General features: G+C 42.1%; 1 protein-coding gene across 4 annotated transcripts in view; it reads left to right on the forward strand.

Annotated features, from left to right (window-relative positions):
• TYK2 (tyrosine kinase 2) overlaps window positions 1–15,707 on the forward strand; it is a 68,560-nt gene that overhangs the window by 49,752 nt on the left and 3,101 nt on the right. For all 4 annotated transcript variants that reach the window (XM_020798687.3, XM_020798685.3, XM_078386604.1 and 1 more), the window contains 10 exons: window positions 696–831; window positions 3,213–3,364; window positions 6,335–6,485; window positions 7,107–7,204; window positions 8,717–8,909; window positions 9,518–9,636; window positions 9,784–9,956; window positions 10,717–10,834; window positions 11,335–11,445; window positions 14,656–15,638. In XM_020798687.3, the coding sequence (XP_020654346.2) occupies window positions 696–831; window positions 3,213–3,364; window positions 6,335–6,485; window positions 7,107–7,204; window positions 8,717–8,909; window positions 9,518–9,636; window positions 9,784–9,956; window positions 10,717–10,834; window positions 11,335–11,445; window positions 14,656–14,790 (1,386 nt within the window). In that variant the 3' untranslated portion in view covers window positions 14,791–15,638. The remainder of the gene's footprint in view (window positions 1–695; window positions 832–3,212; window positions 3,365–6,334; window positions 6,486–7,106; window positions 7,205–8,716; window positions 8,910–9,517; window positions 9,637–9,783; window positions 9,957–10,716; window positions 10,835–11,334; window positions 11,446–14,655; window positions 15,639–15,707) is intronic.

The raw sequence follows: 15,707 nt of genomic DNA on the forward strand, positions 1-15,707 counted from the left end.
AGGTGGTCCCTATTGATCTACTCGCATTTGCAGGCTTTCGAACCGCTAGGTTGGCGGGAGCTGGGACAGGCGACGGGCGCTCACTCCGTTGCGTGGATTCGATCTTACGACTGCTGGTCTTCTGACCCTGCAGCACAGGCTTCTGCGGTTTAGCCCGCAGCGCCACCACGTCCCACTAATCTATTAATTAGTGACCTCCAAAAGGTCTTGTCATTAACAGCACTGCTTAGGTCTTGCAATCTAAAGGTTGTGGCTTCCTTTACTGGGTCAATCCATCTCATGTGAGGTCTTCCTCTTTTCCGAGCATCATTGCTCTTCTCCCAATGTGTCCAAAATACAGTAGCCTCAGTTCAGTGATTTTAGCTTCTAGTGGGAGTTTGGGCTTGGCTTGATCTTCTTTATTATATATTTTTCTAGTGGTTCTAAGATGGAAAAGTCATAGGGAATGTGTAGAATGGTAAGGAGTTCCCATTGTGTTCTTTAATTTCTGAACCAGTAAACTTTCTCCTGGGTGCTTAACTATCCCCATGAAGAAAACAGAAACACAATGGAACAATTACGGAGTTTGTCATACAGAACGGGAGAGGGAAGCTCTTTCTGTTTCCTGCTGTTGAATAGACATTTTCCTTCTGGCAGGTGTTAGACCAAAAGAGATGGCATTTTCACAGCCTGCTTCTATGTGTTTCTTTAAATAGGAAGGAAAAAACCTGGTGCATGGTAATGTATGTGCCAAGAACATCCTGTTGGCCAGGAAAGGCTTAGACGATGGATTGCTTCCCTTCATCAAGCTCAGTGATCCTGGAGTCAGCTTTACTGTGCTTTCTTGTGAAGGTAAGCTGTTCCTGTCAATATCGGAGGCTTTCCCTGTATATATTTCTTTTTGTTGAAGTTAACAGGAGAAGATTCATTTGAATACAATATATCAATCTGTTAAGTGTAGATAGATTTTGTTCCGTTTCAAGATTCCCCAAGAGATCTTGGAAATCCCTGAAGAAATATTTTTCTGCATTGGACGCTACTCCTGAAATGTGACACGTGTGTGTGTTTGTGGGAACAAGGGGGCTTCATTGCACAGGTGTTTTTAATGGAGAATCTTGCCCTGTACCTCTATTGTGCAGTCATGCCACAAACAAAGCTGAGCATTGACAGGATGCATCCTTTGTTCTATAGCATCTTTAGAGAAATAGGAAACCTTGGGTTCTTTCATAGGACTGATGCCATATCCTGTTACTGTTGTAAAGCTGGGCAACAGTGGTCACAGCTGCACACAGAACATCTGCTTTGTTATACCGGATCAAAAGTATGCTTATTTCTAACAGCGAATGAACAAGGAGAGAACAAAGAAACCTCAGAATGCCAGAATTGGTTTTTTTATTCTGTTGGGCTAAATGCATTTTGGTCCTCTATTGATTTGGGGGCCTATCTCAGGGGAGTTATAGAAGTTCAACAAAACATCAGAAATTAATGACTGAGGAAATTTGATATATAAATTTTGTTGGACTTTTTACACTCCTCTGAGGAAGGCCCTTAAAATTAATAAATGTGTTGGGCTCAATAAAATAAAATAGATTTAGTCTATTGTTCTGAGATACATTTTTCCTCTGTTTTCTTTTTGGCTTGTGGGGGTGAATGCTTGCCATTTCTGATTTTTCTCAAACAGTGACTGGCCAGGTTCCCCTGAGAAGCACGCAAACTGGGCGTGGTGAAGAAGCCCTGTCCCCTATGGCCCCCAATGTTCAGAAGTATTTCCCCCAGAAATGATGTTAACAGGAGATGAATGAGGATTTATCTGCCCTGTTTCTATATAAAATGGGCATGAGTAGAGAAGAGGATCTAATTTTTATGATAAAATACATGCAAGAATGGAGCTGAACTCTTTCGAGTCCCACCTGTAGTTCCTATTATGTTTGCTGCTTCAGGCACTTCCTTCCCCAGCCGAGCCTGCCTGCAATATCGAACTGAACTGTTGGTTAGGGCACTGGTTCTTAACCTTTATTACTCAGATGTTTTTGGACTGCAACTCCCAGAGGCCTTCACCTTCAGCTCTGCTGGCTGAGGTTTCTGGGAGTTGCAGTTCAAAAAACACCTGAGTAACAAAAGAACCACTGGGTTAGGGGACTGCCTGGGAAGTGAATTCATGTACTGATTGCTTTGCAGAAAATGGTTGTGGCTGTGAAGTAGCTATTGCTATTCACAACCAGTCCAGCAGACATAGAGAAATTGCAGCCTCCCGACGTTGTCAGATGATAACACCCAGCAGCCCAAGCCCGTATAACTAATACTGTAGTGGGGAATGCTGGACGTTCAGCAAGATCTACGGAGCTGTACTTTGCCCACTTCCACAGAGTGACTCGGCATCCCCTCTCCAGAATCCTTAAAGGAACCTGAGTTTGCTGGATGATGTAAAAGAGCGAGCAGCTGATCACTTGTGGCTTGCTTCATTTGGAAGCACTTTGAGGGTTAAGCAGCAATAGATAAACTGTTTGGGCCCATTCATTTGATGTATAAAACCTCTATGTCGTTTTAATTAAAAGACCCTTAAGTGATAATTCAAATGGAATGACAACATATACCACATAAAAGCCACCAGCTGCACAACTTTCTTTAAACCCAGTTCACTCTAATTAGCAAGGCTACTTATATATGAATGCTCCATGTGTTCTGTTTTAATTATTTGATTTTACAGCTCCTTCCTCTGCAGTTTCCTGAGGAACAGCTTTCAACCCCATGTCTTCTGTGGGAAAAGCTTCACTGTGATTTTTATAGGAATTGCATGCCCAGCTTTGTTAAATCTAAGATCTTACAACAACCATCCTGTGTATTCATCTAAGAGTCTTACTTGGGCAGCTGTCATGATTGCAAGGTGAAAGAGCAAGTGTGTCTCCTACTGTCAGATGAAGAAGCTCCAAGCACTAGTGGCTGGCCCGTGCAGGCAATGGCCTAACTGAAGTATGACTTGATTTGTGCAGTTCCTCATATTTTTGAGCACAAAGAACTTTATGGCTCAAGTACCTGCATGGACAGGTATTTACATGTAGTGTTCTCCATTTGGGGATTATCTTTACCTAGCTAAGTTTTGAACTTCCCATTTCATTCATTTTCCGGTGAAACCTATATTCTACATGCCAGGTGCCACTTGCAGTTTTATATTCATCTGTATGTTCTCTGCCAAACAGCCACTAATTCTTGATTTCTTTTTCTCCTTTACCAAGAACGGGTAGATCGGATCCCATGGATTGCTCCAGAGTGTGTCAAAGATGTAAGCAACCTCAGCACAGCAGCTGACAAGTGGAGCTTTGGCACCACCCTACTGGAGATATGCTTTGATGCAAATGTTCCATTAAAAGAACGCACTCCCTCTGAGGTAACATCAGACTCTTCTCTCTCCCCGCCCCCCGCCTCCAATTTTTAGCTGATGTACTTTTTGCTACATATTTTGTTGCAGGGCTTATAACAGGCAGGAAACAGTTGATGTTACTGGTAACCTAGTCAAGTTTTGGGATGTATCTTCAAGAAGGAGGCAGTTGGCTTAATATACCAGGACAATGAACTAGGAAGGTCTCCAAGGTGGAAGTGGCTAGGAGGCCTTAGACAAGTTCTTCTTTATGGTCTCTGCGAATTCACACATACGGGTTCTTTTTGCACTGGCATGAATAACCTCAGAACCTTCCAGAGCCTAAGGAAAGTGTTGAGGCATGCCCTCTCCACTACACATGCTCCCCATCCCACATCAGGCCCTCAGTTCCCTTTTTGCCACCACTCAGAGAATACCTAGGAGCTTTCTCAGCCTTCATGTTTTTCCTCAGTTTGCTATGTTTGTATATAGTTCTTAACTTTCAATCCCTTGCACTCTCCTTGTTCTTAAAAAAAGGGGGGTAGAGACTTTTTCTTGCATTTGGTTAGTAGTTGTGGTCTCTGGATGTCTCCATGGCATAAGTCTTTTACGTGACCAGAACAAGGGACTTCAGGAAGTTCTCCAGACTTTTTGTTAGCTACCAGGGGTCAAAGAAGGGTGAACCTATTGCACCTCGAAGACTGTCTAAATTGATAGCATACTCAGCTTGCGTTACCAGCTAGCAAAGAGTCCACTGCCCAATCCTTTGAAGGGGCACTCTACTAGAGCAGTTGCTGCATCTACAGTGCTTCTTAGAGGAGTTAAACTGAGAGACATTTGCAAGGCAGAGACCTGGTGACAGCCCTCAATGTTCATCAGACATTACATATCAGATGTCAGGACCAAGCTTGATGCTGCATTTGGTAGAGCTGTGATCTCCTAGCATGATGTCCCACCAGTTGGTAAGTGAACTTGCCAGTCATCCGTATGTGGGATTTCACAGAGACTATGAAGAAGGAGGAAAGGTTGCTTACCTGTAACTCTTAGAGTGGTCATCTGTAAATTTATGCAAACCACCCAACTTCCCCTCAGTCTGCCACGTAACTCCTGCACGTAACCAGGGGAAAACTAGGGGAACTGAAGCCCCCTGCCAGTGTGAGGGAATATACTTAGTGGAGAGAGCATGTCTTAACAGTTGCCTTAGGCTCTGAGGTAGTTTGTGCAGGAACCCATATGTGTGAGTTCACTCAATAGCGAATGACCACTCAAAGAAGTATAGTTAGAGGTAAGCAACCTGTCCTTTCTATTGATTATTTCAAGCTCATCTATGGTAGTGGGTGGATTGATTATACTACTCACCCTTACAATATTATTGTAAGGATTGGTGAAGCTGAATCATTTCGTGGGTCTATTCTTGTACTGTCACTCTAATAATGTGAGAAGAGACATGTCTGTTCAGAAGCAGTTCCCACTGAACTCAGTGGAATACATTCCCAGGTGAGTAAGTACAGGATAGCAATGTAATGAACTTTTAAATGCTTAATAATTAATTGGTCACAAGTACAGTGGGGTCTTGACTTGAGAACTTAATCCGTATTGGAAGGCGGTTCTCAAGTCAAAAAGTTTTCAGATCCCATAGGAATGCATTGAAAACCATTTGATCCGTATCTGCTCTTTTCCGTCCATAGAAACTAATGGGAAGCTGCTATTCTGCCTTCGACCACTAGAGGGGGATATTTTGTTTCTTTTTTTCTTAGGTCAATAAAGGTTCAGGGAAGGCAGGGAAAATACAGTCCAGGCAGTATAGTACCAGGCAGTCTGAAGACTGTCTCCCAATCCACTCTCTAAACACTGGGAGGAGTGAGGAAGCAGACAGGCACCCTTTTCACTGGCCAACAGTTAACTGAAAGTTCACATTTTGCACTTTCCCTGCCTCCCACGTGGTTTTTTTTCAGTTCTTAACTCAAATCTAAGTATGTAAGTCAAGTCAATATTTTCCTGTGAGAGTGGTTCTTAAGTCAAAATGTTTTTAACTCGAGCCGTTCTTAAGTCAAGACCCCACTGTATAAAATTGCTTAACGTGAATCCTGATTTTAATTGGAATTTTAATTTAGACCCTTTTTTAAACAGTGCATTACGATTTTTTCATAGTACAGTGGTGCCTCGCTTAACGATTTTAATTGGTTCAAAAAAATTCATCGCTATGGGAAAACATCGCTAAGTGAAACGTGTTTTCCCATAGAGATGCATTGAAAACCGGATAATCCGTTCCAATGGGAACGGATTGCCGTCCTTAAGCGAAAATCGCCATAGGAAACATTGCTAAGTGAAACGCGGTTCCCCCATTGGAATGCATTGAAACCTTTTCAATGCATTTCAATGGGGGGAGAAAAAAAATCACCAAAAATTCAAAAAGAGTCAGAACGAAGCCAAATTTAGTTAACAAAGGGTTTATTAAGTGCACTAACAATTTCAAGCACTCTAAACCCTTTTTAAACAGTTTAACACCTTTAAAAAATATCAAAAACGGAGCTGTCAAAAACATCGCTAAGCGAAACGGGGACCTAAACTTTCATTGCTAAGCGAAGCAAGGTCCTGAACATCGCTATGTGAAATTCCCCCATTGGAAACATTGCTAAACGGAGCGCAAGATCGCTCCTAAAACCTCATCGCTAAGCGAATGCATCGTTAAACGAGGCAATCACTAAGCGAGGCACCACTGTATGGGGATTTTGGCTGGGGCCTAGAATGAGGGAGAGGGAAGGAGGACTTAGGATGACTGAAATGGGCAAGAGGGAGATTTTTGTGGTCCCAGAAGGCCAGTCTTTGAGACTTAGCAGTGACCTTGAGTGTTGGATCTATGTGTCCCATTTTAGAGCTTGGTGATATATTGGAGAAGGTGAGTGAAAATTAATAAAATCCATGCCTGCAAATTCTCCACTTTTGCCTGACTTCAGTTGGCAGTGTACACCTTTGCCCACTTCTTTCTTTTTCCTGCAGAAAGAGCGTTTCTATGAGAAAAAACATCGCCTTCCAGAGCCATCCTTCAAAGAACTTGCTACCTTAATCAGCCAGTGCATGAACTATGCTCCTGGAGAACGACCTTCTTTCCGAACCATTTTACGGGATCTTACTCAGCTGCAGCCACATAGTAAGAATCTCAGAGAGCTGCAGGGCACTGATAGAAGCACAACCTATGAAATGGTGCCCTTGCTCCCTTTTTCTCCCTCGCCTCTCCACTCCCAGTTGTACAAGTTTATCCAGGGAGTAGACTCGAAACCAGACCTAGATAAGGCATGAGAAAGATGAACAGCACTCAGCTGGTAGTGTATCAAAGTTCTATCAGTTAGGATGCTAATGAAAAGTGGAACTGTAAAAAAATCACCATGTAAAACATTAATACAATTTAAGTAATAAGAGGTTGAATATACAGTATTTTAATTCAAGATAAGGAAAAGTAAGAATTAAAAACTATATGGAACAACACTGACTGACCAAGAAATGCAATGTAAGGTAGTACACAGAAAGTTAAAAGGAGTATAGAAAAGTTGTGAGGCTACCAAAATGCAGTCTTGCTCCAATATTAGATCTCAGTAAGAATTAACACATGGCCTGGATGGTACTGTACAATGCCATTATCTTTTCCTTCTGCCATCTATTTTTAGGCCTCCTGAGGTTATGTACTGTGGTTTGCTGTTCGAGTCTGTTCTTCTCTAGCTCTTACACATATTGTTGAATGTTTCTTAACTCTTAACTTTGTCTTCTTTCCTAGATCCTCTTGACATTACCTCTGTGAACCCTGAATTCCCTGTATCTGACCCAACTGTCTTTCAGAAGCGCTACTTGAAGAAGATCCGAGATCTGGGTGAGGTAAATTGCCTTTTTTCAGAGTGAAGCACTACTCATTTTCTTCCTGCCATCCATGCCAAGTAAGAGTTGGAACAACAGGTTTTCATTATTTATCTGTTCCTGTGTGGTATCATTTCCTTCTGCAAGTTGAGGATAAAATCTCTACAATTTTCTCCATCTTTGTACTTCTAAAATTGGGATGTTAGGGGAAAACTAATATACAGTGGTGCCTTGCAAGACGATGTTAATTTGTTCCGTGAAAATCGCTATCTTATGAAAACATTGTCTTGCAGCCACTCATTTGCATTTTGGCTTGCATCGGCACTCTGAAATCCTGTTCCCCTCTCACCCTGTCACTGCATAGTGTGTGTACATGTGTGCCTAAATACCTCTGTAATGAAAGGGAAAATCAACATTTTGCAATACTGGTGCTTATTTCAGACATCACACTAAACCATGGTCTTAGAATCAAACTATGGTTTTAAGTTCTCAGCAAGCAGTCATACCATGGGTTAGAGCTACTCAGATGCCTGGATTTTCTGTCTAGCTCATTATTCTCACCTGTTGAGTCAGTAGTCTGCAGAGGCAGTGCAGCAAGTGAGCATATAGTTTGACTATATTTTATGCCAAACCATGATTCACTGTCCCTGATTTTTCCTGCCTGCTGGCATATTTCAAATCACAATTTTGTCAGTTTGGACATCACACAAAACCCTGATCTACAACCATTATTTAACGTAAGTGAAATGTTATTTCATTTCTTTCTGTTTTAACATCAGAAACAGCCTTGCAAATAATAGGTGCACAACATTCCCTTCCAGGTGTTTTTCCTGTCTCTCAGTCTAGCCTCTGTAGTGTCATTTATTTGGTAAACTAAGCTCATCTGGTTTGATTAGCCCATTGGTTGCATGGGCTATGTATTAAAATAAGCTAAGTGAGTTATGAAATGAAATCATAAAGTCAATTTTATCTGTAAAATCTGTAGATACAGTTCCTAAAAATTTTTGAGGAATGATTTTAGCAAAATAAATGTATATAAAAACAGTACACTCAGTGCTAATATTGTAATTATTGTTTTATATGATTTATCTAATCATAATAAAATTATGTATTCAAATTCTTTATGTATCCAGATTCCTTAAAGCAATTTACTCAGTAATTTGGTAAATTCTATCTGCTTGTGCAGTAGTCTCTTTTTGTTCTTGTTCTCGCCATGAATAGATCTTGGAAGTATTCCCAGCTCAGACTCAGTAGGAAATCCAATATTTGGCTTACGCTGATATGTCTGCAGAGTTGACTGGGATCCTAGACAGTGGTGATCTTGTCTTGAGATTAATTTCTTTAGATTAATTCCTGTACGGCTCGGGGACATGAAATTGTTCTCCTGTGACAATTCTTGAGATCAGGTTTCCCTTTATAAAACTACAGACACTGAGCAAGTTTAGACACTTGTCACAAAAGAGATAATGATGGGATGTATGTCTTTTGAAACATCTAATTCCTGCTCAGTCTCTTTCTTTTTCCTCCCGTTAGGGTCACTTTGGCAAAGTGAGCCTATACTGCTATGACCCTACCAATGATGGAACGGGTGAGATGGTAGCAGTGAAGTCACTGAAGTCAGGCTGCAGTCAGCAGCTGCTAACCAGCTGGAAAAAGGAAATTGAGATTTTGAAGACACTCTACCATGAGAACATTGTCAAATACAAGGGCTGCTGCAGTGAACAAGGTAGGAAGCCTGTTGGGTTGGTATGGCTGGATGTCACATTGGGGCATGTTGGGGATGGGTGTAATATCTAGGAAACTATGAAGGGGTCACATTCTCTCTGGCACTCCTTTTGCACAGTTATTTCCAGGAGTCACATAGCTGAGACAACATCTCCTTTCCCCCAGACCCTCAATAGCTTTTTTTCTTCCGAATGATCTGCTTTGATATTCAGGACTTGAGAAACAACTGTTCAAGAAGTCTCTAGGAAGTGTGCAAAATGATTTGGAGAATTAGGATGACAAAGTTCCTTTATTCTTGCCTACCTAAGGAGGGAAGATGTGGAGTCACCCTCAGGAGGGTGACTAGAAGAACCATTTCCTGTTAAACTAATCAGGATGGATTGATTATAATGGAGCCATTTTTGCCTGGAGTTTCAGGTGGTTGAGGATGCAAAGCCTCTCAAAGCTGTATTTCCTCACCCTTGTTGCCCGTTGTATTTTATCATGCAGCTGCCTCTGCCATTTCTGTGTGATCTACTTAACAAGCTGGAATGAGAGCCTTTGTTAAGGGCAAGTGAAGACATCTACTGTATAGTAGTAGACATAAATGTTTGAATTTTTCCATTGTAGGAGACAAGATTGTGCAGCTTATCATGGAATATGTGCCTTTGGGGAGCCTGAGGGATTATCTACCCAAGCACAATGTCAGCTTGGCCCACATTCTCCTCTTTGCCCAGCAGATTTGTGAGGTAATGTCAGTATGCTTTGGATGTAAAAGAAGAAACTAGAAGGGTATATCCAGGGACAATAGTTCCTGTTGGCTTTCTGAGCACTCCTCTCACCAATGGAATATATGACTTGCATGACACAGTAAACCCTGTATTTATTCTTTGCAGGGAATGGCTTATCTCCACTCCTTACACTATGTCCATAGGGATTTGGCAGCCAGGAATGTTCTCCTGGAGAATGAGAATGTTGTGAAGATTGGGGACTTCGGACTCGCCAAAGCCATCCCCGAAGGACATGAATATTACCGTGTGTGTGAAGATGGAGATAGCCCTGTCTTTTGGTGAGCAAGCAATCACAGAATGTCAGATGTTTGAAAAATATGATGCCTGCATTGTAACCCTTTCCTGTAGACAATGCACTATTTGAGGCATAGTGTGATAATAGATTCTACTTTTGGGAAGGATCAGGATGAAGAGGCAAAATGTTGCCTTAGATAACATCTCAATCTACAACACTAATGCGTGAAACATACTGTAGGTTACAAAATCAGGTGCTCTTCTATTCTGTTATTGCTTCTTCTGACTGAATGTTGCCAACTTTTGCTGAAATAATAGATCTTCTGGAGCGAGTGACAACAGTTACTTACATCTGCAGCTTATTTAAAGGAATACCAACAGAGGGCCCTGGAAAAAATTTTATCTCAAATTTAATATCATACCATAGTAGTTCAGATTCATCTGCCTTGTTCGTGAGTTTTCGATGACATCTGGCTTGGCTGTTTTCAGGAGACTAAAGGCCAGGCTAGGTGGGATTTAGTCCAGCTCAATAAGACAACCTTTATGTTTTATTAGCTGTGATATCTCTGTGGACTGTTTCTGTTCAAGGCATGGTATACTCTACTGGTGTATCTCGCTGGGGACAAATAAAAAGCCATCAAAACCACACCCTGCTTGTAAGACTTTTTAGAAGCTTTTTACTCAATATTGTTTGGATGCTGGATTAGAAGGCCTTTGCTCACCAGGCAGCTTTTGTTGCTTTTTATTTGCTATTCAAATATTTATTTACCAGTTCTTGTTTTCTTGTCTTTCTGTGTGCTGCAGGTATGCTGTGGAGTGCCTAAAGGACTGTAAATTCTACTATGCCTCTGATGTCTGGTCTTTTGGGGTCACTTTATATGAACTGTTGACACGCTGTGATTCTAGTCAGAGTCCTCCAGCGGTGAGTATAAACACAACCGGTTCAAGATAAGTCGCAACAGTAATCTTCATTGTGTCTAAAAGGTTTTCTTGAGTATCTGCTAGGTTTTTGGACCCCTTCAGATGGCTTTCTGCCAGAGGATGGCTGCATTGGTTTAGTTGTTATTTAATTGTCTGGTGGTAGTTGGCTAACACTGGCACTGTGCTGTGACAGGTACAGAAAGAATGCATGGGCTGTACAACCCCCACAATGTGCTCAGGGTTGTTCAAGGATTAGGAAAAAAATGCCTGCCTGATCTTCAGATGTCTCCACTCCTGACTTGAATACTCCAGTGCTGCAGCACAAATATGAACAGGTGCTGGTAATTGTGCACCTAGAGGTTTTCTTTAGGTCAGCTGCTGCCTATGAAAAGGAAGGCACTTGTCCTATACATTTTGAAGTCTTTTGAAGAGCACATAACGTGTGGTTCCTTCCTGCTTCCCTGCCAAACCATTTACAATAATTTCTCCATCTTGCTGTAGAAATTCATTGAGATGATTGGAACAATTCATGGTCAGATGACAGTGCTGAGGCTTATAGAGCTGCTGGACAGAGGGAAGAGGCTGCCTAGCCCAAAGGACTGTCCTTGTGAGGTGAGTAGGATTTTTACTAGCCTCTTTGCTGGTTTATTTCTGAACTCTTAATTCGGAGATCTAGACCTTTGGTTGCTTTCATGCTGCAGCTTTTGTGGAAGTAGGATGGATTGGGTCTTGGGTATCTTTTAAAGAGTGTGTTTTGAACCTTCATGGATTTTCCTAAAATTACAGAAAATAAAAGGGCTTATAGAAATGGTTAGGAGATGATGTCTATACAAAAGTACTCCTAGTGTGTCCCTGTAACCTCAATACAGTGGTGCCCCGCATAGCGACGATAATCCGTTCCAAAAAAATTGTCGCTATACGGATTCATCGCTATGCGGGGCAAAAAAGCCCATAGGAACGAATTGAAACCCCTTCAATGTGTTCCTGTGGTCAAAAAACTCACCGTTCTGTGGAAATCCTCCATGCGGCCGCCATTTTCGCTTCCCGGTATGCAAGGAAAGGGCGCGAAAACACTGCGGGTGCCCATTTTCCCCCCCCCGGCGGCCAGTTTGGAACCGCCGATCAGCTGTTTTAAAAACATCATTATGCAATAATCGGTAAGCGAAACGATTACCAATCATCACAAAGCAATGTTTTCCCATTGAAAACATTGTTATGCAATCGCTTTTGCGATCGCAAAACCTCATCACTATGCAGATTCGTCATTAAACGAATTGCTTGTTATGCGGGGCACACTGTACCTCTGTTTTCAATTTCATCAGCTGTTTGCTTAGTTTTACAAGACAAACTATAAAGAAAATTGCTACCAGCGCTTCTGCTTGAAATGTTTGCAAAGGCGAATGGATTAATTCAACTTTTCAGCATTTCATTCCATGTAATTTTATATTTATCTACCTTGTAGACTGACTATAATCTTCACCCTTTCCTAAAAAGCAAGTGAATGTGACTGAAATGCCAACCAACATGCTTTTTAAATGGAATCTCAATTCCTGGACTACCGTACATTCTACTTACAGTCAGAATTAATAAACATTTCATTTAAACATTGCTGAAACATTAACTTGTGTCTTGCGGCAATTTATTCTCTGGGTAGGGAAGCAGGATTAGAGGGGCAGGATTCTCCATCCCTAACAGCAGAGGAGGCTAGTAAAAGAGGGATGGATGCACGTAACTAGTGCCTTCACAGGATGGGTTGAACAGGGCAAACAAAGTAAGATTCTTGCCAAACGGTTCTTCTACCCTAGTTCAGCAGACCTGCTTGTATAGTGCCATCAAGCATCTAAAGATCCTGGAATGCTTAGAATTAGGCTACTCTTTCTCCTTTTCCCAAGGGCAAAGATAGAGGACTATAACTCTCCTAAAATTTTGTCTCAGTGTGAAAGCTCTTTGCACCTTTCCTGTGATGGTTGCTCCTGAAAGGCATACATTTGGAATCTGCAGCAGCAAATAAAAGCTGTGTGGTGTCTTGGAAGGTCCATCTGTGTTGCAGAGTCCACATAGGCAAGGCAAGAGGCTACTTTATCTGAAGTAATGGCTTTTGCCCTTGACTGCTCTTGTCAGAACCTCTTTATTCTCAAGGAACCTGCAACACTATCATACTGCAATCTTAATGCATCCTATTAAAAAACGAATCAGCTGCGCCCGTTCCTTGAGATGTCAGATCTGGCTACAGTGACACATGCCTTAGTTACATCTCGTTTGGATTACTGTAACACACTCTATGTGAGGCTGCCTTTGAAGACGATTTGGAAATGTCAGCTGGTGCAAAACTCTGCAGCCAGACTACTGACTGGGGCCAGCTACAGGGAGCCTATAACATACCTGTTTCAAGAACTGCACTGGCTACCAGTCTGCTTTCAGGCCCAGTTCAAAGTGCTGGTCATTACCTATAAAGCCCTACGCAGCTTGGGTCCAGGCTACCCGAAGGACTGTATCTCCCTATATGCACCTTCTTGGCGATTAAGATCAGCAGAGGAGATTCTCCTCTCGGTCCCATTGCCAGCACAAACACAGCTGATGGGGACACGGAAGAGGGCCTTCTCTGTGGCAGCTCCCAGGCTATGATATGCTCTCCCTCGGGAGATCAGGATGGCCCCTTCCCTTTTATCCTTCTGAAAGAAGCTCAAGACCCATCTCTTCAGCAAGGCTTTTAACAACTACAACTGAATCCCTGAACCCCATTTCAGCTGATATTTTAATCTTTTTTATGTTTTCAAGTTTTAATCTTTTAATTGTATTTTAAATCATATATTGTTTAATTTATCTTTTAATATTTAACTTATTGTGTTTTTAAATTGTGTGAATTTTAATGTTGTGAGCCACTTTGGGTCTCTTGTTGAGAGAAATGTGGCATATAAATAAAACTGCTACTACTACTACTACTACTAACCTTCTGAGTAGAGATTGGCATGAACCACGGTTTGGCCCAGCACCTGTACAGTTGTTCCATGGGCACTGCATGCTTCCTTCCCCTGTTTCCTCTGCTCAATCGCCTACTCACCTGCAGCAGTGCAAGCTTTCCACCTCCTCTGGCAGGTTCCGATTTAGATGAGGCGGGGCAGGGAGGCCTCCGCCACTGCCAGTCAGAGCACGATCACACAGAAAAGGCAAAGGAGGGAAATGCCCAGCACCCATGGACTTATTCATATTTCTGAACAAACTAGAAGAGAGTATAACTCTTTAGGCTTTCAGTGCATTAAAATGTTGGAATAGCCATATTATGTTAGCATGTGTATGATTCATGTCATGCATTCTAGCCTGTTCTATAGGCATGAACAAAAAGTGCTAAAAATGACAGCTAGATAAGAACCAGGGCCTGGATATTAATCATATATTCTCTAGTTTGCTGTGATAGTAATTTGACTGCACAAGGTAATCACTAGCCATAAGGAGTTTTATGTCCTGAAATAATTAACACTATGGAGGTCCTGAACCTCTGAGCGATTCTGATGAGGTTATGATAAGAGAATTACTGCAGCTTCCAATTGCTGTTCTGTTCCATATGATGGGCCTTAGGATAAGAGTCAGGGAACCTATGGCATGTCCTGTTGGCCTTTATTCACCTCCTACATATTTCAATTTTACTAACTTGGATGTGCAGCTCTCCATCCTTCCTGTAGCTGTGAATGACAGGATGAGAGTGGCTCAGCTTTTCAGCAGCAGAATTGTGTCATGGGCATTCAGACCATCCTCTCTGTGCTAACTTTCTTTTATTTTATCCTGTATACTCGTCTGTTCTAAATCTGTGCTTTCTCCCCACAGATCTATCGCTTGATGAAAAACTGCTGGGAATCAGAATCTTCATTTCGCCCTACTTTCACTAATCTTGTGCCCATTCTCAAAGCCTTCCATGACAAATACAGGGCCCAGGCACCCTCAGTTTTCAGCATGTGTTGAATAAGATACAGAGATCCTCAGCCAAAAATGACACTCTAATCTGCCGTCTGTGCCCTGATGCTGTCCCTGTGTGCCTAGAAAGCCACAGTGCCACGGAAGCTGCTTCCATGTCTTGCCATGCCTTCAGACTACGACATCTGCCATTTTGTTGCTCAAAACTAGCACAGAGTGCTCCTGCCTTGTCAAGCCCCCATATACCAAATGCGATGCCGCTGGTGGCAAAAGTCACATAGAGTCTCTGTGCTGAAAAGAGGTAGCAGCGGCTTATGAAAGTTTCTGTTACTGTGCCCATCCATGGCCTGAATAGCCTGCAAAGCTATGCAACTTGGTCTGAGAATGGAACTCATAGGTACAGGAAAGTAAGTGAACGGGTTGACTTCTTCAGTATTTATTTCTGCCCTAGTGCAGACAGTGTTATGTGGCTTGGATTAAAAAGCCATTGGGACTGAAGCCTGGACATTTTAAGTGCAATGCTCAGGCTTTCCATTGGAAATGCCAGACTTGGACTGTGGCTGTAGCATGTTACATCTGCTCTACAAAGGGGAGCCACCTGGCCCTTTACTTGCAGTACATTTTGAAGGAAATGTGATTTTTCTGAGACTTGTCTTTGGCCTTTTCTTCACAACAAACACTTTGGATTCCCAAAGATATATGCACTGGCTTTTGTTCCCATTTACTTAATTCTGGGGTATTTCCAAACTGATGGGGCTCTCGTTTTTCTTGGAAGCTACTATCCTGCACGATACCATAGCCATCTTTGCATTTCTCCTTTGGAGCACACCCTCATCTCTCCATTAGATGTCTGTTACGAAGCCAGATGCACCCTCAGTTGATTGGATACTACAAAGGTGAATATCTGTAACTTTTACTTCCATCTGGTTTGCTTGTGCTCCTAAAGAGGTGCCCTTCATGTCTCC

The sequence above is a fragment of the Pogona vitticeps genome, chromosome 2 (genome assembly GCF_051106095.1).
Source record: "Pogona vitticeps strain Pit_001003342236 chromosome 2, PviZW2.1, whole genome shotgun sequence".
NCBI lineage: Eukaryota > Metazoa > Chordata > Lepidosauria > Squamata > Agamidae > Pogona > Pogona vitticeps.